The 24,733-nt window shown below is 45.9% G+C and overlaps 1 protein-coding gene across 3 annotated transcripts in view; it reads left to right on the plus strand.

Annotated features, from left to right (window-relative positions):
• NELL1 (neural EGFL like 1) overlaps positions 1-24,733 on the plus strand; it is a 765,989-nt gene that overhangs the window by 466,221 nt on the left and 275,035 nt on the right. For all 3 annotated transcript variants that reach the window (XM_036258486.1, XM_036258484.1, XM_036258485.1), the window contains one exon: positions 3,374-3,496. In XM_036258486.1, coding sequence (XP_036114379.1) covers positions 3,374-3,496 — 123 coding nt within the window. The remainder of the gene's footprint in view (positions 1-3,373; positions 3,497-24,733) is intronic.

The raw sequence follows: 24,733 nt of genomic DNA on the forward strand, positions 1-24,733 counted from the left end.
GAGGCCAGGCCAGGGCACAGGTGCTCCGACTGTCCCAGGAGAGAATAGTTTGCCTCAGGGAAGCAACATGACCAAAGAGGAATGAGATGAAACATTTGCAGAACAGTGATGGGGCCACCTCATTAGAGAAGAGGGTTTGCTTTAATAATATTAAGAGATAAGACCAGGTATATAGTAGATGTGTTAATTAACTCAATGGGGAGAATCCTTTTACAATGTATTCATATGTCAAATTATTACATTGTATACTTTAAATATCTTAGAATTTTATTTGTCAATTATACCTTAACAAAGCTGAAGAAAAGGAAGATCAGGTAGACAGGATGGACCAAACTTATGTTGTATAAAACAATACTTTTGTTCACACTGTTCTCTTTTTGGAGTACCCTTCATGGGCAATTCTGGCTAATAAAATCATGACCATTTTTTTTGTTAAAAAAATGTTTTTATTATTGATTTAGAAAGAGAGCAAGGGAGAGGGAGAGAGAGAAACACTAATGAGAGAGAACATCGATTGGCCGCTTCCTGCATGCTCCCCACTGGGGATTTGGCCCACAACCTAGGCATGTGCCCTGACCGGGACTCGAACCGGCGACCTCCTGATGCATGAGTCAGTGCCCAACCACTGAGCCACACCAGCCGGGCTCATGACCATTTTCTAAACAGTCGTTCAAATACTATATTTTGCAAGAAGACTTTTCTCCCTGTTAGCAGAAAGTTTTTCCTGAAGCAAGCTCCCAGTCCACCTTTGTTCTTATCTGGCATGGCCGCACCTGCAGGTTTGCTTAGGTCGTTCTGATTTACGTCTGTTATCCCAGTATAATCATTAGCAGCATGACTCTAAAATATGTTTTGTTTGTATGATAAACTATAAGGTCACCTACTTATAACTCTTATCTCTCCTCCCTGTGTTCCATATTGCCGTCTGGAGGTCCCTATTAACATGTTCATGGGAGCCGAGATCATATCTGCTCATTTTTGTATTCCCAGTGCACACACTAATAATTAGTTATGAAGTGAATTCAGATAAGGAGGTGGGAAAGCTCTTGGAATCAAAGTCTACATTCTTAGATTTTTTTTGTCCCTAAAATCATTTGGTATTGCACCTGCCCATACCCGGTGCTTGATAGGTCTGTGGCTTTGATCAGATGTCCACAGGGTTATGCTCTTGCTTGGAGTTCGCTGGAGATGACTGGAGCGCAGATGAGACGTGGGTTCCCTCAATCTTCCCTTCTCAGCGCTTGCGAACCGATGCACGTTCCTGCCTGGGTTCGGGCGGGTCTGAAGGCCCAAAGAAGAAATGTCTTTGGAAAAATCCAAGGTTCTACATCCGGTCATATGTGTATGCTTTTAGTTGAATTGCATGACGGAAACAGGTCCACGGGGTAGAATTTAACCTTTCTCAATCCTGGGTCTCTCTGAAACTCGGATAAAAATGAATGGAGATAGAGGATATTTCAATTTATTGTTACGTTGATCTAACAGGACACGATACTTAACAAACTGTATTGAATTTTTAGTTTTATTCCATTAGTGTTATTTTGTTGGGGTTTCTAGCTGGGACGTGGACTCTTTTTTTTTTTTAATTTTAATTTTTTTCTTTATTGATTTTTAGAGAGAGAGAAAGGGAGAGGGAGAGAGAGATAGAAACATCCGTGAGAGAGAACATCGATTGGCCACCTCCGGCATGCCCCCCACATGGGATCGGGCCCACAACCTGGGCATGTGCCCTGACTGGGAATCAAACCGGTGACCTCTTGGTGCATGACCTCAACCACTGAGCCACACAGGCTTGGCAGAGACTTCAACTCTTATTTTATAACCTTTTATGATTCAATAACCCTACTTGATTTTTCTTCTTAAAATTTCTAAAAAGTTATGTTAGCAGATGTTAAAGGGATCGAAGGATATACACTTTCCCATTTTGTTTATTTCTTTGTGGAGTAGTTATGTAGATGACTTTATTTATTTATTTATTTATTTATTTATCCTCACCCAAGGACATTTTTCCATTTTTTGTTCAGATAGAGTGGGAAGGAGAGAGAGAAAGAGAGAGAGAGAAACATCGATGTGAAAGGGACACATTGAGTGGCTGCCTCCCACAGGGCCCAACCAGGGCCAGGGACAAACTGCAACCGAGGTACGTGCCCTTAGCGGGAACCGAACCTGGGTCTCTCTGGACCACAGGCCAACACTCTCACCGCTGAGCCAAACCGGCCAGGTCTAGATGACTTTAAACTTCCTGATTATGAGCAGACAGGAAGTTATCTGGGAAGTCTTGATTTCTAACTTGGAATCTTTCAGTCTATTTTGTAGTGTCTGAGCTCCACCTCACCACGTCCTGTGTTTTCGGGATGTCAGACTATTTGAATATGGGGGGGGGGGGCGCAAAAGTAGGTTTAAAGTTGTGAGTATGCAAAACATAGAGCTCATTCTTGTATCATTATTCATTAATTACTATATTATTTTCTCTGCGAACAACTATAAAGTTATTTTGCCACACCCTGTATAGAAGCATAGTACTATAGATTTAACCCAGAGATTAAATTCTGAACCCTATGTAAATGGGTCCTATGGAAAATTAGGGTTAAACTGCTGAAGGCCCTTAGAGTCTTATGAGAAAATCACTTTTCTACTCTGAACACAGCCCCGTGCCGGCCAACATTCCCTGTGACACCGTTGGTCCTTTGAAGAGACTTGTTGGTCAGGGCTTCTTTGCCAGGCTGGAGTAACCGTATTCCTTTTCACGTTCACTCTCTTTGTTCGAAAGAAGCCACAGAATCCCTCATGTGGGTTTGTCTCTTTCTCTCTTCTTAACCTAAGAGGAAGGGTTTCCCAGTCTCAGCACCACTGACATTTTGCACTAATGAGTTCTTCGTTGTGGTGGCCTTTCCTGTGCATTGTAAGACGCTTAGCAGCATCCCTGGCCTCTGTCCACTTGGTTTTAGTGGCATCCTCTGTCCCAAATCATAACAATAAAAAATATTGGCAGATACTGTCAAACGTGTCATGGGGTGGAGAGGACCCCGAATGGCCTCCTGTTGAGAACCACTGCCTTGGAGCCTCTGCAGAAAACTTTGCAGAACGTGGAAGAAGCAATGTCCTCAGAGAAGCACATCATTCCTGGGCCTTGCACACGTCACTGGACTTCTCTGACACTCATTGACTTTACCTGCAAAGTGGGGAGAATAACACCCACCTATTAGAGTTGTCGATTTCAACCACGGCAGGCATAGAACCTGCAGGTACACAGCGAGGTCCTGATACGTGGTAGTCACGGTTATTCCTAGTTGGGGAGTTCCAGCTAATTTTTTCCATATCGGTGATTCCAACTTACGTAAAGGTGTCTCTTTCTTTTTCACGCTGTGGACAGAACACGACGAATGTGGCAACGGGCAGCACAACTGTGATGAGAACGCCATCTGCACCAACACCGTCCAGGGGCACAGCTGCACCTGCAAACCGGGCTACGTGGGGAACGGGACCGTCTGCAGAGGTAGGCTGCTGCCCAGAGGGGGCGCCGTGAGCTGCCGCCCAGCCTGGGCTCTGGGTACTCCTGTGGCAGACTGCTTTCACCACTCCGGTGGCTGAGCACGGTCCCACTCGAGGTGTGTGCTTGGGGAGGAAGCCTAAAGTTTCAGCCGCTCACTGTGTTGGTAGCAGCCCAGCCATTCAGAGGCCAGTGCCTTGCTTCCATCTGTGTTGAGCATAAAATTCAAATTCCTCCCTTTGGTTCAGCGTCCGGTCCCTGGCTCCTCCCAGCTGGCCTCTCTCTTTTCTCTTCCCCACTCCTTTCTCGTGACCACATCATTCCTCAAACATGCCAACTGCATTCCTGTCCCTTCAGCCTCAGTGCTCATGGATGCAATTTTAGAATTTAGCATTTGTCTCAGAATTATGCTGCCTTGTCAAATAATATTAATTGCACTAGTTCCCTGAGTTTGTGTTTGCTGAGCCCTCTCCTGCCATTGTGTCACTTCACCTTTGTGGAATTTGAGAGTCCAGCTGTGGGAAAAATATGAGTTCAAATCATGCTCCTGGTGTCCACAGACTCTGGAAAGACACCTTTCCTTGAAAGTGATGGATTAGGGAAAATAATATTCTTACAGTGATTCTCATGGTCAATTGTGTTGCCCTCACTGAGGAAGGGAGTGTTGTTGGGGGCAGGGCAGTGTAGTTGAAGAATTGGCAAAGAAGTTGGAGAGTGGAAGTTTAGACCTGATTTTATCACTGCTGAGTTGGAACTTCTATATTTTTACATAGTAAAATTGGGTTAATACCACTTCTGTGTCTATCCAACCATGTTATTGCCAAGCATTATTAAAGGCGTCTATACCACAGAGGTTTAAACTATCAAATGCTATAACCAGTGAAGGCAGCATTACTAGTGGTGTGATGAGGAAGAAGGAGGAGGATCTGAAGTGTGGTCAGACCTCATTTCATTGCCTTTAGAGCACTTCACAGGGGTTGCACTTTTAAGAAACTGAAGAAAACACCTTCCACCTGCAAAATGATTGAGACACTTGATTGCAATCCTCATTTGATTGCCATCTCCCCTGGGTTACAGTGGTCTGGACCCTAACCTGCAGTGTCTCCTAGGTGTGCCTGTACCCAAATGTGTGTCTTGGTTTAGGGGCATGCATTTCAGAGGTGACTTTTCCACTTGTAACTGAAACATTTACAGAGGGAGGTGGACAGTGATAACCAGACAACTTGATCTTCTTCTTCTTCTTCTCCTCTTTTTGTCATGTGTAAGAGCTTTTCTAGACATGGTATTGTTCATGGAATTGACTCCATCTGGGTAGAAATAAACACCGTTCACACTTCTATTAATAAGCTAAACACAAGGCAGCTGTTTCTCAAACAAGGCTAGTGGGTGTGAATTCTCTCAGATGGGCTTTCCTGGGGGCTGACGCCCATGTGATGGTTTTTTGTGTTCTCACGTGGATGGAAGATAGCAGTTCGGCTTCAACAGCAGTCACAAGCATGTACACGCCAGACACCTGGCTGGGCGTGTTCGCGTATGTCATCTCATTGAGTTCCCACCATGACCCTGGGAGGTTGATAGCATTTTTCTGTTTCACGGGGAAGACTTGAATGAGACATAGTTCCATCCGATTTAACCCAGCTAGTCGACTGCCTTGCGTCTCTTCCCTCTTCTCCCTCCCTTCCCTGCCCTTCCTCTTTTTTCCCTTTCCCACCCCTTTTCTCTTCCATTTGTTTTCACTTCCTCTTCCTCCCTGCGTGTTCATCGTCTCTCTCTCTCTCTCTGTCTGTCTCTCTGTCTCTCTCTGTCTCTCTCTCTCTCGGTAGTCTAACTAGAGACTGTAAAGAAAATAAAGGAAAGAGAGCATGCAATGCCAATCTATAATTTAAAATGTTTTGCTGACAGTTTTGTAAACAGACTAAAGCACTTTTGAAAATAGGCAAGAGCTGCTGCTAAATATTTGGGGTTACGTGAGGAAAACATGTACAGACGGTTTCAGATCAGATTGCGTGCCCTGATGTGGGGTTGGGGGCGCCCGTGGGAGGGTCTGTCTGCTCACCCAGCCCTGCGTACCCTGGAACGAGGCAGGTGTCGATACGTAGCAGAGAGGCTGAGCCTTCGCTCTGCCCATCACTGGGGCTTGATGTGCTGACCCTTGAAAACGTGTTTGTATTAATGACTGGTAATATTGACATGCAGTTTATAAACATACAGTGAGTGTGAATTCTGTGTCTGGAGCCTCATTTCAGGCACCAGAAGACGGGGCTGCTGGAGATTTCACCATGTAGGGTGGGAAAAGGATTTGAGCAAATGCTTTCAACCCAGTAAAACAGTTTGCAAAGCGATACCATGTCACGGAAAGGGGCTTGTGGAGAGGTGCTTGTCATACGGAGCCCCGGGGAGGCGTGCTAGTGCCAGCACTCTGGTCTGCCGTCAGGAGTGGCTGGGCACCTGCAGAGCCCAGGGTAACACAAAAGTGGGGTCCTCGCTCAAAGAGTAGGAAAACTCTGCTGGCTGAAGGGAATAAAATGGAAAGCTTCCGCCATTCTTCTGCAATGTCTTTCTCAACCTGTCACGGCGCTTCTATTTGCTATTAGATGTCTCTCCCTTGGCCATGCAGATAGTCTTGGGGCGACTGCAGACCATCAGCGGAGCTCCAGGCTCGTCCCCCAACTTGGCCCATGGACTACAGGGCTCCCCTCTGCCCTGACCAATGAGCTCCGATCTGACTGGGGCAGGCAAGGCGAGTCAGGTAGGTGGGCAGCCCACGGGGACTGCAGCCTCCCCACCAGTGCCCTCGACACCCACAGAATGCACCCAGGTGCTGCCAGCTAGAGGTTGGGAGGACACAGCCGTGCTCCACCTGGAACCACCCAGAACACGCATGCCCAGACCCCCCCCCCCCCCCCGCCCCGTGTCTGTGCACAGGACCCTGCTGGGGACAGAGTATAGCAGTTGTCTGGGCAGGGAGGGAGAGGCTGGGAGGGGTCTAGGGCCCCAGGCATCAAGGCAATGGAGAGCTGAGATCCCATCCTAGAGATACAGGGAGGTGGTGGGAGATGTCGCTACACACGAGACGAGGCCCCAAACTCCAATGCATGCTCCATTGTCCCATGAGACCTCACTCACAAAACACTGATCAAAGATGAAGTTACCGAGACTCCAAGATGCTGACCACAGAGCATTAACCCCTGTAGGCCAGGCACTGGGTGTGTGCTCGTGAAGTGGCCATGTCTGCTAGCATCAGAGTGTCCAGAACCTAAGGCGGAACGGTGGCAGGGACCTAGGAACAGGGCCGCAGGAGCTGGCGTGCCCATAGGTCTCTTCTGTCTCCTTCCTGCTTCTCTGTGGATGGGCTTCGGAGTTCTCTCTCTCTCGATGTTAACTCATCCATGTGGTTGAAGATCACACCCTCTGCTTTGCAGGTTCAGAAACGGGGCTTCCTCGGGGTACCTCAGGTGATCACTATCTTAGGGACCAACACGTTCATTTATTACGTGAGCTGTCGTGGTTTGAGGGTGCCTCCCAATGACACCCTTGTTTTCCCCACCTGCATTCAGAACCAATGGAGAGACAGATAAAGAAATCAAGCAGGTGGAGACCAGCACGTCAGTGTCAATACTGATAAAGAGTGTGCCTGAGAACGTGGTTTATAGACGTGACGATAGTATTTATAATATTGAATCCTCAAATTAGGCTCCTGCAGCCAATCCCAGGGGCTCAGGCAGCCCGTGGAGCGTCTGCCCAGGGGCTTCCTCTGCACCCTTAGGGCAGGAGGAACAGCCCGGCCTGGATGCTCCTGCGGGCCTCCCGGTCCCTGGGGCGGTGAGGGAAGCGCTGGGCTCCCCGTGCCCAGTCCTCCGCTCCAGCTCACAGACAATCAGGGAAGAAGAGGAGGGTAGGCCGAGGGGCCGAGGGAAAATTGCTCTTAGGGAAATTAGATAAATCGAAAAGGAATGTACATACCCCAACTCCGCCAACACTTGGCGGAGGTAAGTGGGAAATCAGAGCCAAGGAGTTCGCTGGGGTTTTATTGGCTCACGATCGCGGCGTCTGCTGCCACCATCTCCACGGTAGGAACATTCCGGAGACTGCTGCAGAGCCAGCGTGATTCCTTGCTCCACATGCTTCAGCATGGAAGGAGACAGTGGGTGCCATCGCACGCCGAGTGTCCCCTTGATGTCCTGTTTTCCAGAGCAGTGGGTTCGTTAAACTTCCCTTGCCCCGTGTTTTATTTTCAAACCATGTGAGGGGGCTCTTTAATGACTTCACAGTTTGCGTCCATGTAGTTCCATTTTCCTTGCCCTTCAAGTCCTGGAGCCCTCCCCGGTCGGGCTGGTGAGCACCCTTCTCTGTGCATCAGACACCCTGCAGACACCCCTCCGGCCCGAGACGCCCATGCTGTGGTTGACTGTTCGCTTGTCTGTTTCCTGTGGGCCACAGCTGAGTGTCTGTTTAACCAACATTTAGCAAAAAACGGAAGATTTTATAGTGCTCAGTAGTTTCCCGAGGAGTGAACACATCAAGATTCCTTTCTATTAGAATATACGCTGTGTACCTAGGAGACTTTACATAAAAGCAAAAATCTGCCCAGGACACAGAGGTACTTGGGCCACTCCAGCCTTACCCCCCCACAGCCTGAGGACAACAGAGCTCCCAAACACAGATATGCACCCTGACTCAGTGTCCAGTCTGCATCTGCTATGGTGACTGGCTTGCCTTCTTCTTTTCCTTTGTTGATTTTAGAGAGAGAGGAAGGGAGAGGGAGAGAGAGCTAGAAACATTGATGAGGGAGAACATCGACTGGCTGCCTCCTGCACACCCCTTACTGGGGATCAGACCCATAACCTGGGCCTGGGCCCTGACCAGGAATCGAACTGGCGACCTCTTGGTGCATCGGTCAATGCTCAGCCACTGAGCCACACCAGCCGGGCATGACTGGTTTTCAAAGACAAGCATTAGAGTAAAACTCAGTTCACTGCTGAGGTTCCTGAGACCCAGGTGCGTGTTTGTCTAAGGCACTGCCCAAGCCCGTGGCGCTCGAAGCCCTTCCCTGCGAGCCTGCTGGCGTCGCGGTGCGTCTGCGGACGCGCTGCTTCCGGCCGTTCCTGTTCGGTGGGATGCTGGGTGACTGTTCAGGCACGACACAGACCGTCAGGAACAGAGTGGGAGAAGGCTTGTGTGATGCGAACAGAAAGACTCAGGTGACGGCTCGCTCCTGTGGGAGTCGGACGTGAGATCCTGAATGAAAGTGATAGCGGTGTCTCCCGTGCAAAGAGACGCTCCCCGGGATCCACAGGCCCCGTGGGAGGGAGCGAGGGAGGAGAGCAAGGTAAGTTCTTTTAATAAGACATCACTGATGATAATAAAATTGATAAACTGCTGGGCTGTGAATCAGAGATGATATTTGAGGATTTTAAAGCAAATAGCAAGGGGACTAGGAAAGCCTTTGGCAAAAGTACGTACAGCGCTTGAGAGGAAGTTTTCAGACGTGGTTGAGGTAATGAGGAAGCATCCAGGGAGGCCGCCTTTGGGTGCGGAGGCAGAATGGGAGTGAGACGGGAAGAGGCTGCCTACACGCCAGGATGGGCTGACCATGTTGAGCCAGGCCCTTTGGAAGGACACATTCATATCGATGAACAGATGAGGGCTGTGAGCATATTTCTAAGAGTGCACCTCTGGTTGTACAGCAATTTTATAACATTTTGAGGAAGGATCTGAACCCGACCTCACCCCTGATTCCTTTACAACGTGGGAATGCTGGTAGATTAGAGGTAGCTCGGGATTCGGCTCCGTCAGTAGGAACAATCCTTGTAACAAATGCGGATTACACTTCAACAACGAGCGCCGCTCCGGATTTCCCACCTGCAGAAGATGACATGGAAAGGTGTCTCTTTGGTCGTGTTTAAGGTTTTTGTCAGGAGCATCTTGAAATAATTGAACCAGGTCAGAGGACTATAAGAAATGTGATTTTCAAAAAATTTTTCTATTAGATGATTTAACCATATAAAAATAACAACAGAAACCCCAGAAATCAGGACTCGTGGGGGCCCTGGACAGTTTGGCTCAGTGGTAGAGCATTGGCCCATGGACCAAAGAGTTGTGGGTTCGAATCCGGTCAAGGGCACATACTTCGGTTGCGGACTGTTCCCCGGCGCTAGTTGGTGGTCGTGCGGGAGGCAGCCAGTCAATGTGTCTCTCTCACATCGATGTTTTTCTCTCTCACTCTATCTGAAGATAAAATAGAGAAAAGTATCCTTGGGTAAGGATCAAAAAAAAAAAAAAAAAAAAGACAGGACTCATGGGGGTGTGGATGACAAAATACTTTTAAGTTCAAACAGTTATCAGAAAGTGTTCTTAACACGGGGATACACATTTTAACATACAATGATAAGAAATGGTTTGTCAGGAATATGCAGAACCATAATGACATGCTTGAATATATATAGACCCCAGGAGTGGGCTACAGAATGATGAGCAATGTTCTACTAGAAAAGCTGTTTCCTACTGAATAAAATCCAAACTCTAGCATTCAGGTCCCTGTGACAGCTTGGCCCCGTCTGAATATTTCAAGCCTCCTACTTACAATGTCAGTGACATCCATTGCCTCACCAGTCACTCGTGAGAGCTAACTAACCAGTCTCCTAAGAGGCCAGCCCAGGTCAGCTCAAGTCCCCTTCCCTGTATTGGGGATCATTTAATACACTGGAGCGACTTTCCCATGCTCCTCCTCTTCTCCTTGCATCCTCCTCCTCCTCAGTGCAGCTCAGATCCCATTGTTCCTCGATCTTCTCGGAACACACGTTCTCCTCTCAACTCTGATTACAGTATTTAATGTGTTATGCCTCATTCAGCTTTGCTGTTTACATACCAGCCTTTCCACTGACATAGGACCTTGTGTTTCCTGAGTGCTCACTAAACATATATTGATGAAAAAAAAAAAAGAACTGTCCTGTTCGTCTGACACAAAGCAACTATGCTCTTATGGCTCGATGTCTTAATTACTACGAAATCGACACCGCCATTCAGAAAATCAAAGGAAACTTAAAATTGTAAAGTAAATGCTTGTGTATTATCAATTTTAATGTTTTAGTCGAAAATCATCAGTGGGTCTGCTATTTAAGTTCAAAGACATTATCTCTTGTTCATAGAACATTTACTTATTCTGTTCTGGGTTTAATTCCTAGGGATACTGAACGTGCCCCATGGATACTGAATATCCTACGGATATCGAACATAATGATATCAGAATGAGCAGATCCTTGAGCCTACATTGAGAGGCAAAGCAGGCTAGGTTTAGAGCTAGAGGGCCCTTAGCATGCTGCAGCCCGGGTAACAGGGAAACACAAGTTACTGCAGACATGCTCCGGCTTCATGTCCCAAGAGACCTCTGTAGACACCACCCAACCCAGTGTGACAGGTGCTGTTGAGTGGGTCATTGTCCTCTCACGTTGTGTCCTGGCTCCGCTGGGCCAGTGGGAATCATGCGACTCAGATGAGCATTCTGTTACGTGACTCAGAGTAGCGTGGACTCAGTTTCTCGTCGGTCCTTCCACTTCCAGCCGCAGATGAACTTAGGGTCACTCCGTTTCATAAAAATGGGATGCCACTCTGCCGCTGCCTGTTGGAGGTTTGGAGTGATGCCGTTTTCCTCTCCACTCCCGTAGGCTCGAATTGGTACAAAACCGATGTGGGTCACTGTGGGAGTCATGGGGCTGCCTTGACCTTGCTCTCCCTGCGACAGGCAGGCCCCACGTTGGGGCTCGCCTCTCACACTCCCTGTTGTGGGGCTGAGGCTGGAAGAGAAGGTGCAGAGACCTGGTCAGATCTTTGCTCTAGTGTTGGCGCAGAGATGGGAGAATCTGGAGACCTCATTATCTGGGCACAGGGCGTCTGACACAGGAGGTGGCTTGTAGCATGCTGGAGCCATGGTCTCTGACACACTTATACCAGTTGTCACCAGACTTGCTATTTGGCAAGTCCTTCTTGTAAAGGGAAAAGCTATGACCAGTATAGACACAAAGAAACTTAAAACAAGCATTCCACTATCATTTTCTCCTGGGGGCGGGAGAACATAGCCTGATAAAGGCTCTCAGACCCCCACCCCTCCAGCTCCAGAAACGCTTACCGATTTTAGATGCACTAATATGAGCATGCGTATTTGTGCATCAATTCCAGTGTTCAGCAGTATTTAAATAACTTCAGACCTTCTTGCAAACTCACCGTCATACAAATGCTCACCAACAATCCTGCTACTAAATTTAAACACGGATGTATTTGTCCTAGTCCTAAATTGGGGGAGGGGCACTTTATAATGCTGATTTGATTTTAAGAGAAGGAAGACTCTGTAGGACCGGGGAAGATGATTATGCTTAAAGTATAATGATGCTTTCTTTGAGAAATGTGACTGAAACGAGAAAATGAATCTGATTGTCTAGTCTGAGTTATCAAGACACACGATGTGCATTGGCTCGTCAGAGAAGTGCAGACAGACCCAGGGTGAGGCTGCAGCCTTGAAACCAGCAACAGTGCGGAGCAAGACTGGGGCAGGGGAGGGGCCCTGTGTGGCGCCAGACACAGTGCGCCAGTTGTGTGGTTTTTTCTTAACAAGGCTGACCTTGATAGAGTCTCGTCCTGGCCATTATTATTCTTTTCCTTGAAATGCATTTCTCCTGGGGGGGAAAAAATGCCTGTTGGATGCACTGAAAGCACTTTCTACCAGCAGAGCCGGTGCTTACCTTTAAAGTTTGCAGCCCAGTGGACAGTAACAGCATCCCCAGGGGCTTGAGGGAAACACGTTAAAGCAGCTCCTACCTCGGAGGGTGTGGCGTGCTGACACTTAGCCGAGTGCTGATTCTTGGGAGTACATTTTGAGGTTGCACTTTGGTGAGTTGCATAGATGTTTGTTATACATAATTGTCACACCTGAAATGACTCATGAGATTAGCAGAGCCAAATGAATATATATCAGTCAATTTTATTTTAAAACAGGCTACTGAACATTGACTTTCTGTTAAGCAATCAATAGAAGACTGTATTTCTTTCCTAGGTAACAGTCCTCATTGGATCAGGAGACTTTCTGCAGGCAACATTATTGAAAGATGTCATAGTCAATCTCTGGGCTATCTGCTGGATTGTGATCTGTTTGGGGAGCAACAGTTCACAAAATATTCCAAGTCTTCCACAACTGCTATTCTAGAATGGCACCAGCAGCTCAGGACATGTGCAAAGTGTTTGTACGTGACATAGAACAAAGAAAACGATAGTACCTGTTTGGGTGCCATATTCTCAGGCAAGGTTGGCTTCCATAGATTTGGCCCCTCTTCATGGCAATTGGGTTGTGAGACCTCAGCAGTCAGGAGCCGGGGTCAAGTTCTGTGGCTGCATCTGCCCAGACAATTTGTAGTATTTAGAGGCTTCTCTCAACTCCAATCTTTATTAAGGAAGCAAAGGGTAAATTGAAAACCATTTGCAAAGAATGTTCAGCTGTCCACATAATTTTGGGGTAGTGCTAATGTAACCCTTCCATCTTAGAGTATTGGTAGAATGCTTAACTAGTGGAGACCAGTGGAAGGTGGTGCGGTTCGTACCTGCCTGCCTGCACCTGTCTGCCTCATTCTATCCCCTCCACGATGACGTGGTTCTTCCTTCCCGCCGTAGGCACGTTCCTCTGTTTTATAGAACAGAGTCAGATATGCTCCTGGCCGAGTGCTTCTGCTCTGGTGACAGCTGCTCAAAGCTCAGTCCGTAAACTACAGCTGTCTTCCAACACGGCCACACTGAATTCCGTGCGTGTCTCCATCGCTGTTGCCTAATCCGATTTCTTTTTAGATGCTTATTTGCCAGGGCATCTGGCTTACACCTTGTCCGGTGATAATGAACCTGTCAAGTGACCTCTCCTTGTTACTCTTGTCCACATTTGTTAATAGACATAGTGACATTTTCAAACTTCTTCTCACCCTACATGGGAAACCTGCGGGGTAGAATGGCTCACACCTGTGGAGCCGAGAGCCACTGTCACAGGCGTGCTCCAAGCTTGCAGTAGGTCGCAAACCATGCATTTCTATGTGTGACTGATGTCATTGTTCCCTAACAGTCTAGGATAAGTGGGGTTTGTGCTCCATGTGGTAATTCAGAAACGCACTCACCTTTCCTCTTGTAGCCATGACTCTTGGCTTGCAGAGTCCTCACCATGCCAAGTTGCAGGCGGGGGAGGAAGGTTAGGTCACGCCTGGGAGGCTTTCACCGGCCAGATCTGAACGTGGTGCATAGCCCTTCGTCTCCTGTGGCCTCCAGCTGAGTCAGCCCACAGCCACACCTGGCAACGGAGCAGAGCATCTATGTGCTTGGGAACCGGGGAAGACGCAGCTGTGTGGAGGCTCCGTCAGTCTCTGCAGGATGGCCACTGGGAATAAAATGCTAAGTGACTTAAAGTGGCTGCGTTATTATTTGTAGAAAATAAACCTCCCTTTGCGATTCTGAAGTGGCTTCTAGCTGATGCGCTGTGAAGATCACTCGTGGGCCTTCGAGGAAGACAGCCTGGGAGGACTCGGGGCTTAACATGTTCTCCAGTTGAACAGACTTTCCTTTCAACCGTGTCATCACCCCTTCTGTCTGGCTTCAATCAAATTAAAGACAGTTCACTTCTTATCTAAACTTCTAACCCGGCCAGTTTTTAGAAAAATTGAGAAAGCGCTTCATGGGTCACTTGAAAGGAGAGCAAACAAGCCGGGATCATTAACTCTCCTTGAGTAGACCGGCCAGTGCCCGGGAGCACAGCGCTCCGCCCGCACCTGGGTCGCTCACGATTCCACTAGGCAATGGAATCCTGTTGGTTCACATGACAACTCTTCCTGCGGGTGGTCAGTGATCCTTCTTCCCCAGTCACTGGATTTGCCATTTTTTAGCTCACAACACAGAAACGGTGTATTGGGTCTCTTGCCCTGTGTTCTTGTACCACTTAACTCATTTGGAGATAATACCATTTTTTAATGTGTATTAAAGATATTCTGAGAGATATTGGGCAGGGATAAGGCAAACATGCAAGTATTTATTTAAATCCAGTTTAACTATACCTTTCATTTTATTTAGGGGTGACGAACTAATTTAAGCTACCTTTCGTAGGTAGAATATGATCATTTCAGAACATGGATATTTTGCTTGTATAAATCGTTTCAGAAATGAAGGAGGAATTCTAGGTATTTCTCTAAAACATAGCCTGGAGCTGCGACTAGATGAGATTAGAAAATGGTCTGGATTTAAACTGTTTAAAACTGGGAAATGATCTTTGGCATCTAGATGGAAAACACTTTAGTTTTGCAACGTTTTACACTGAGAAGGATATTGAGCCTTGGTATAGTCACTGACAGTATCTCTTTGGAGAATGTATCAAGTAGACAAAAAGCAAAGTGTAATAGATATCTGGGAAGATGATTTGCTTTATGTTTAACAAAACAAAACACACACGTACATGCACACGTGTGTGCTCTGAAGTGAGAAGATGTAAAGGCTCCAGAATAGCATTGTCCAGTTGAGATATAACGTAAAGCACACATTTTAATTAACTTATCTAGGAGCTGCCTTAATAAAGGTGAGAAGAAATATGCTAACCACATCTCTGTTCAGACATTTCCAGTGCTCAAGAGCCCCAGCAGCTCCAAAACCTTCAGGGTAGGTTTCAACTAGTAAAAAATTAATATAGCACATTCTTTTATCTGCACCCCTAAGCACATAGAGGGGATCTCCGGAGATGAAGCTCACCCTAAAAGTAAGAAACGGTGCTTCCTGTGATTTTCTTTGCAATAGTGAGCAGCCCATGTCTGGCTTTCGTTGAATGCAAAACTGTAGTGTTTATTAAGCAGATGGCTGGAACCTATATGCCAGGGTTTGAGACTGTCCAGTTCCTTCTACAGTATAGCATTTCCTGTCTCGGGATGGAATTTCACCATGAAGTCAGATATTGAATAGTAATGAGGAGCATTCATCAAAACTCAAATTATACTCAGAGAAGAGAGACTAGAAGGAAAGAGAAAATAAGTCTATAGCATTTACTTTGGTCGCATTTCAAGATCAATTTCATACGAAAAACAATTCATAAGAGAGCAGACATAATGTTTTGCATAATAACCTGTTCAGTGCAATGATGCTTTTCAACTTTAAATAGTGACCTGCTCTCTGGTCTCTCGTTACAGCCATTAGCCAGAGGAGAGCCACGCATGCTTGAAGCTAGGGAAACACGGCAATTTGTGGATAATTATCTGACACGCTTAAACACTTAGTGTGACCATACTCAGATGCTGAATTGACAGAGAACAAAAACCTCATCTTTTCAGACCCAGATAATTTGGAATTTGTGATAATTTTATTGAAATTGAAAGAGTGGGAGGTGACCTCAGACACTGTAAATACAAGGGCTTTTGAATCGGGCACTCTTGAAATTAAATCTCATCTCTGACACACACGGCGTGATGTAGAGCAAATTCTCTTAACTTCACTGAGTTGGCTTGTTTGCCTAAGGAATGTGGAGGAAATGACACGGATGCTGTAGTAGATATTACCACCTGTCTTCTCCAGTTTGGCTGTTTTCCGATCCATTTAGCACCCATCTAGGGCGAGTGATTCTCCGTGGCTTACCTGCAGCAGGGTGACAGGTGGTGAATGGCATGGCTTCGAGAACTACAGTGCTTGCCTGGAAGCCTGGCTCTTCTCAGCCAACTGCGCCCTCTCGGGCTAGTCACTCAGCCAGGCTGTGCCTCACTTTTGCAAGTGAGAGAAATAATTGTATCTACCCCCACGGGTTGTTTGGGGGGGGGGTCCAAGGAGTGTAAGTGTTGAAGGTGCTACCTAGCATAGAGTGGGTACTATTGAGTGTCTAGCTGTCTACTCCGTGACTCTATGCTAAATACCATCCCGTGCATCCCCGGGGCTTTCGGGATGGAATTCTCATTTGATAGTCTGGACACCGGCCTTTCGGGATCCAGTTCCCACCACCTCTCCAGCCTTCTTTTCTGCCACTTCCTCCCCTACAGAACTTCAGCCAGACCACTTACATTGTTCCACGTGTTCCTTGCTGTGAGACAGCTCTAGGGTGAAGTGCGTGGGTTTTTGGAGTCAGTCTGCTGGGCTCAAAACTAGTCTCTAGCACTTAGCAGTTTCGTGACATTGGGATGTTCTTAAATGGGCCTGACGTGAGGGTTAAATAATGTGCTTATACCTATTATGTGTCTAGTTGCTGTGTCTTTCCTTTGCGTGAAATATATTCCCCCTCATTTTACTTTTTGGCTTTTGTTTATTCTTCAAGGTGCAGTTTAAGCTTTACCTCCTACCTGCCTTCACCTCTGCTGTGTCCCTGCACGTCCGTCTTTCTCTCGGCATTCATCACTTCCTGCCGTAATTGCTCATTTGCTTCATCTGTCACCCTCACTGGCCTGGGAAGGCAGAGTCACCTTTGTGTCCTTAACGCTTAATACATTGGGGTGGTTAATACATGTTTGTTGAGGAAAACAAGTAGTAAAATAGTCCTGAGGATTAAGTGAAATAACTTACGTCCACTATTTGGCACATCGTGGAAACCCAGGAAGTATCAATTTCCTTTCCTTTAAAATTCACGTTTAGGCACCTGTAGCATGTGGAAAAGGGTTTTTCACTGAGAAGCACAGGTGTTCTGCTCTTGGTCTCTATTTGAGTGTGCCTTTGGTCACCCGAGTAGTGACTGAAATGGTTGGGGGCACCAGATTCAAGTTTTCCATTTCATATAAAGTGTGTTTTCTTTTTACTCAAATAATGTGGAAGCGATATAAAGATATAACTCTAAAGGAAGTGTGGCATTTTCTCACCAGCCCACCCCCGTGATGATAAAAACAGCTAGCGAATACAGTCAGCTGCGAGCTAGGCACTGTGCTAAGAACTCTACAACACGTATCTCGTTGAAGTCAGACCGTTTCTCTGCGAGGAAGGCAGAATTATCACCCCCATTGTCTCTACGAAGACGCTGAGGCTTCGAAGAGGTGATCAAGACAATGAGCTATGCAGCGCAGCCCAGGGAGGTTAGATAAGAGGAAGGGTTTATATAACATCGGAGTTTTAATGTGTTCGGAGACCGAATGATCATACGGATGCAAACTCAGAGAATGCCAAGACTATTCCGCAGAACATGGGTTGTGTGGGAATAATAACACTTCTCTTGAGAGAATGATAAGGGAAACAGATTTTGGGGGCCGTGAGCAAAATCCTAGTTATTGCTGTGTGGCGGAGGAAGCATTCTCTGGAGGAGATGAGGACTTAGAGAAATTTTCTTTCCCATCAGCGGAAGCCCAAATCTTTGGGAGAAAAAGGAGCAGCGGGAGCGAGGGAGGAAGCAGCCAGTCTGATGCTGAGTTTGAACCGAGATGGATGCAGGGAAGGATTACGTTTTGAGTGATATAGGTGTGGGGGGTCTGGTTAGTTACTCTCAGTATTCCAGTGGTGGTTTCTGGGGTAGAGTCAGGGGAAAGACAGCGGCAGAAGCTGGATGCCAGGCAGTGAGGAGAGAAACGGAAGACAGCTAGCGTAGAGAAAGACTTCTGTTTTGCCACCTAGCATTCCTTTACTGTGTTGGTAACCATCCCTGGATTTCCTTCTGGGAGCCAACGCTCCTCAATTTCAGCTCACGTGTCCCTCTCTTGGAGCCCAGAGCCCGTCTCTGAGATAATTAGTGTCTTTTGCTGGCCACAAGCATTGGTTCAGGGTTTGACATGTTACCCAAGCAGATCCAATCAGTTTATTTTTTCCTGGTAATTTTAGAATCCGCCTTGTGTCCTGTGGAAGGGAATCGGGAAGGGTATGACTAGGAGCATTTGTGGCCATTGGGGGCCGTAGGGAGAAGCTGAGAATGAAGCCAGCACCGAATTGCGTGGAGACTGGAAGGTGAACCAGCTCCTGCTGTTACTGTGGGAGCATCTTTCTGCAGCCTGCAGTAGGACCGCCTCTAGTTTTGCTTAATCCGGCTTAGATGGTTTTCTGTCATTTTCTAACAAAGTGCTAGCTGCTGGCATGGTAACTCAGCTTCTTTGTGAGGGAAAGCAGTAAACAGCTTTAATGATGCCATGAGAAAACCTTTGCATTTCCATGAGAGTAAGATGTATTCGGAGGAAATATTATATCAATCGGGATGGTCAAGGTGGGTCTTATGAAGGCAGAGGGAAGGCAGTGCTCTAGATGGAAAAATAATGAGTGAATTTGACTACAAACTTGTGCCCCTTCAGTATGGCCACATTATTGTCAATCTCAGTATTCTTGAATGAGGGTTTTATTTACTTAACAAGTTACTTATTGTGTGCATGCATCTGCTTTTCTCCTCTCTGCTATATTCTGGAGCCTTCCAGTGTTGCTCAATAAAACAGCCACTACTTTGCACCATTCACATCACACTCGGCACCTGCAGGCTGCTTCCCTGCTCTTGGCTGTTGGATTAGGAACAGTGGTTCTAAACCATCCTAATGCCGTGACCCTTCGATACAGTTCCTCATGTTGTGTGTGGACGTAGCTGCATGGGGGCGGACCCGCCTGGAGACGGATGGAGGAGCGGTGTCTCGGTTCCTAAGACCATCGGAAATAATGTGTTTTCCGATGGTCTTAGGCGACCCTTGTGAAAGGGTCATTTGACCCCCAAGGGGTTGCGACCCACAGGTTGAGAGCCGCTGGAGTAGACTGTCATTTCCCTTCTTTAGAATGGAGCTTCTCCGAGGCCAGCCGGATGTGAAACATAACAGCCTCATCACTCAGATTGGTAGGGGAATGTCGTCATAGTTTGTCTCTCGCAGTTAGGAATTAAAATGAAATAAACTCAAGAGGGTAAGATTGAGTTTAGGTAAGGTTAAATTGATGACTCTAATGCAGATCAGTCCATAAGTTGTATTATCTTGAATAAAACACTCTATCCGTAGACATTGCAGATTATAAACGCAGGGGACAAGGAGTAAAAAATAGTAACTTCCCATCTCTTTCATCTTTTACATCATGACACACAGAGGCGTGATGACATTTGATAGGCACGAGGAGTAACTGGATGAGGCGGCTCACCGCGGAAGGTCACCTGGCTGGGCCGAGAGGGGCTGTAGATCAGTACACCTTGCCCTGGTGGCACTCTGATTGGGAAGCTCCTGGGCTTCCACATTGTACAGGCCAGATTTGGGCCCAGCTAAGTCACTGAACCCCACTGTTTTCTTGGGGCATTCTTATCTCCTTTTGGGCCTTCAGTTCTGCATTATTAAATGAGGAAGCTGAAGTCTAGTCCAAATGTAAAATGTCTGGATATCTGCAGCATGATCGAATCTAATAAATGGAGATTTATGAGGTGCACTAAGGCATTTAGCATGAACGCGTTGACAAGAAGCTCATTATCTAGATCTGTTTAGTTACTGCTAAGCCTACTTTAAAAAAATGTACCTACATTATTTAAGACACCTGTATAACAGAGTATGATGGAGAGCGACAGGGTCTGGGTTAAGTGCTCAGAAATTCTCAAAGAATTCTAAAAGGAAGAGTTGAGATCATTTATTCCCCAAATACAAAGGAGGTTCTTCTATATCATCAGCCTGTATGCACACAGAGCATCATGCACGTACACAGGTGGGGTGCTTAAGTCATGAGGGGTCTGTCCCCATGAATGGGATTCCTGCCCTTATAGCAGTGGCTCCAGAGAGGTCCCTGCCCCTTCACACCATGTGAGGATACCCTGGCTATGAACCGGGTAAATATCCAACCATACTGAGCCTTGATCTAGTGCTTTCCAGCCTCTGGAACTTAAAGAAAGTTCTCTTGTGTGTATAAACCACCCAGTCTGTGGTATTTAGTTAGAGCAGCCGAATCGACTAAGGCAGGGAGGTTCAAGGTGATGGAATGGGTCACAAGGCAGACTTTGATGTGAGAAATAATGAATAAGCAGATTCGTGGTGTTTAAATGGTCCATCTGTGGGTAGCTGGGTTCCAGACATTAGGATGAAGTTGAGGAACAAATTCTAGGATAAAGTTTCACTTTATCAGAGGAGCAAGGACCAGAATAGGCTTTATAAGTAGGGCTCTCACACAGACACACACAGACATTGATGACCGTGTATGGCATATGAAAGTATAAGGCTGTGCACCAGATGTTTACACACACTGTTCCACTTCATCCTTTTCAGGCTCCCAAAAGACACACATTGTTCTTTTTAACCAATGAGATCACAGAGGCTTAGGTAACCACCTGTAATCAGACTGTTAGCAAATGTCCGATCTAGGATTGGAACCCAGGTCTTTGACTTAGAAGTCCATGTTCTGGTAGGTAAGAGAGGTTAGGTAACTAGACCCTTGGGGACCAAGGAAGAAGCACTGAGTAAGATTTGTGGAATCCAAGGAGTTTTACTGCCCTAATGATGGTCTGGGGGACCTGTGTGCCTTCTGCTCGGGTCAGGCTTGATCCATGGAGTGAAAAGCAGAGCTGGAATTGCCGTCCAAGGGCCCAGCTCAGAGGCTTGCGGCTAAGTTGGTCCTGACACATCCTTTAACCATTTTTTTTTCACATCTGATGCAACTGCAGGAAACTGCTTCCATCTGAAAATTGTATGGAGTGTTATATTTTAGGTCAGTAGACTGAACCTCAAAATGAGCCCAGGTGTATGTTGATGGCCCTTACTAAAGTTCGTCAACAGCAGTCAGCTCCCTCTTCGGTAATACGGGAACAGTTGAAAGTTAATCAGAAATGGCGCTGATACAGAAGCAAGCTTCTCATGCCTTGAACACACATGTGCAGGTTGAGGTTTTGCTTTCTTTTGTGCATTCAGTCTTTTAGTAGAGAGATCCAAAGAAGGGACACATTCCAAATATGCCAGAGATAGGCAGAATGATACCAGAGTCTTGACTATTAGAGTTTAATGTCTTTGAAGGTGGCCATTGCTCACTTAAACATGGTTTTGCATTCTCTGGCCTCTCAGCACCTGCTTCTCAATCAATGATTTCACCAATGATTTATGCCTGAACGTGGAGTATACACCTGCTGACAGGGAGAAGTATCTTGGACTGTACTCAAAAGTACTTACATTGGAGTCAGTTTACAAAAATGACATCATTTTAAGTAAATCAAATGTCTGTGGGTAAGGATTAATCTAGGAATAGTATGAGGCACCACACTGATGGACAAGCAAGGCAAGAGCTAGACACTCCTACGGATTGCTTCTCCTATTTATAGGACAGGATGCCCTTGGAAAGGACTGCCTACAGCCATGACAGAATGAGGCTGAAAACCCACGTTTCTAATTCTTGGAAATCTTTTCATTACCCATGATATCTTCCTGGACTTGTTAGTTTCAAAGCTATTTCTATATTCTACTGTACATACCAAAACTATAGTGATAGAGGGGTAACTATAATTTACATAGCAATTTGCCTGTTATCAAAGTAATTTTCACTCTGTTATTTCCCAGCTATCCCTAGAGAGAGATGTTATCTTTAAGCCTGCTTTATAGATGATGAAACCTAGTTTAAAGAGGGGAAGTAACTTGCTCAAGGCCATGCAACGGAGACGTGTTAGGGGCTCAGAGTCAAATACAGATTTTTTACATACAGAATATTCTCTTCTTCCAATGTACTGATCATAAGGGCAACCAGATACTGTAGTATCCAACTGGAGAGACACTCTTGAGAGGAAAAGAGGGAGGTGTTAATGATCTCATTGGTACAACAGGCATAAAACAGTGCAGTATTAGACAACCTGGGTGGAACATGTGGTCATCTTGTCATTCACTCTCTACTTTGTGGTCAACCATGAATATATCAGATGTCCAAACCCACGATGTGCTTGCCCAAACAAAACCTCCGTCTTAGTTTGGGAGAGAGGTCTGGGGAGGTCTGAACAAGTTATTGTTAAGCTGATAAATGAAGGTGAATATACAAGATCAGATGTTTGCATAGCAGGGTAGTATGGGTAAAAAAAGAAAAGAGAAACATAGTGTAAAAGAAATAATGTGGACCAGTCGCAAGGAAGGGCATAGCGAGCATATGGAACTGCTCCCTCTCTACCTAAGAATTGTAGACCACTGATCTATGCCAAGAATTTCTTTTCATACTATTAGGCAATGAAAATAATAAATGTGTCTCTGGGAAGTCAGCATATGTTAAATATAAGACTAATTGCAAGGCTAAATGAACACTCATAATGTACCTGAAGAAAATGTAACGATGGGAAAAAAAAGCCATTTCCTTGCTACCTAAGAAATTGCATTATGGAAATTGCACCGTCTGAATGAATTAATAGATGGCTTAAAAAAAAATCACTACCCAGCAAACAAATGCATAAATTTTGTATCTTGAGCAAGGTTAATATTAACACTACATTTTCTCAGTTTAAAGAAAAAGGACTTGGTACCAGGGAAGCGGGTGGATGAAAAAGGAGCTTGAAAATTGGGCAGCAGGGGAGCGCGTACGTGCCCGAGGGAGCTGGAGTCGGTTGAACTGCCTGGATATTCATCGTTGCCCACCAGCCATTTTCAACAATGTCAGAGCGGGCTTGTCTTTGTTGCTCTCTCCATGGCTATAAAGGAGGCAGGACACGCTGGTGATCATTGATGAAAAGACCAACAAACTGAACTGTGCTTGTCTGGCTGGTGAGCTTCCTCGTTGCCATTAAGTGGCGTTGCACCATCTCTTCTTTTCACAGTACATTTCACAGCCATTTCTGAAGGATCCCAGCTGTGCTGAGATGGCCACTGAGGGGTGTGTGTGCAATGTGACTGCAGCTTGGGGAGACCTGAGAGAGCAGCTGAGCAAGCCCTGTAACCTTGAGACACTCATTGAATTACTTTCCAGAAGCACATTCCTTCACCTGACTCTGGCATGGAAAGGAGCAGAGGGAATGGTAATGATCTGGACAGGGATGAACTAGTTTGCAGAAGAAATTAAGAAGCAAGAGACTAAGAGGTGTCTAATAAAGCCTAGTGAGAATATCTTTAGCAGTGGGTAGATGGGCCTTGGAGAATGGTCTAGGGTGTGAGCATCTCCCACAGAAGCTGAACTTCTAAATATGACACCTCAGCTTTTTAAGTTTGTTGATCACCTATGCTCCTCACACTTTCCTGTTTCCCAGGAAAGTAATTGCCGTGTTCTTTTAGTACTTGAAAAACAAGAGGCTCTCTCTCTGAACCCCTCAGGATGTATTGTCAGGCAAATAGGCTTTTGTACTGGGGTCATCTATACAGAGTTAACAACTACACTCAAAGTTTGGTAGAAAAATAGCTTTTATGAACTAGATTTGGAGAGGGAATTGGAATACAATTGACGAGATTACACCAGGGCAAACATCTGGGGCAGGCTGTGCGGGAGGAAGCCACTTCAGTGTTGCTGGGAGACTGGAAATGAAGATGTGTTATTAAGGAAGCTGCTTTTCATAGTTACATAGTAATCAATCTCTATCTCCTCTCCCTTCCTATTTCTTGAAACAATCTGATTATTGTGTTTCCTGATTTCACATTATATTCTTTCTACTTTTATATTTGCTCACAAGAAAATGCTAGCAAAATAAAATGTAAACCATATCCAGTTCCTTCTAGAAAGGTCTTATTGACTTGGGCCTCTCTCTCCAGAACTGCAGACCACTGATGTACTATGGACCCTTCTCACCTCCACGTCTAATGAGGATCACCCTGTGTTCTCTTTATTTCCATGCCTTTGTACTTGCTGGTATTCTGCTTGGAATTTTCTTTAGGTTTTAACTGTTGAGGACAATTTTCTTTCTCTTTAAAGAATCAATTCAAGCCTTCTCCCTGAGGACTTTCCCAATTTTCAGCACTCAAACATAACTCCTTCTCTGCTCCCATTGCAAGTAACTCTTACCTCTTTGTCAATAGTTAGGCTATTCATTACATCTTTCCTTCATGTAGCATCTCCTCTATCAGGCTATGATTCCCTTAAAGATAGAATTAATATTTTTCTTATCTTTATAACTTAGCACAGTGCCTTGTACATAAGGAACTCTCAATGAATGGATGTTCAATACAACCCATTCTCATTTATGGCATTTATTTTTTTAAGGTTCCTTCACTTCATATCCATATGATATATAATTTTTTACCTCTACTGAACAATCTCTATGTAATTATATATTAGTTCTTGCTGAAACCCAAAGATAGACATACTGATGGGTGGGACATGACTTGAACATGTGAATGGAATTGGTTTACTTCTGCACTATGTGGTTAACTAGCAGTCAGAGTGAAGAACTGCTGATCTGAGCCT

Source organism: Molossus molossus, unplaced genomic scaffold (assembly GCF_014108415.1).
Source record: "Molossus molossus isolate mMolMol1 unplaced genomic scaffold, mMolMol1.p scaffold_m16_p_13, whole genome shotgun sequence".
Lineage (NCBI taxonomy): Eukaryota > Metazoa > Chordata > Mammalia > Chiroptera > Molossidae > Molossus > Molossus molossus.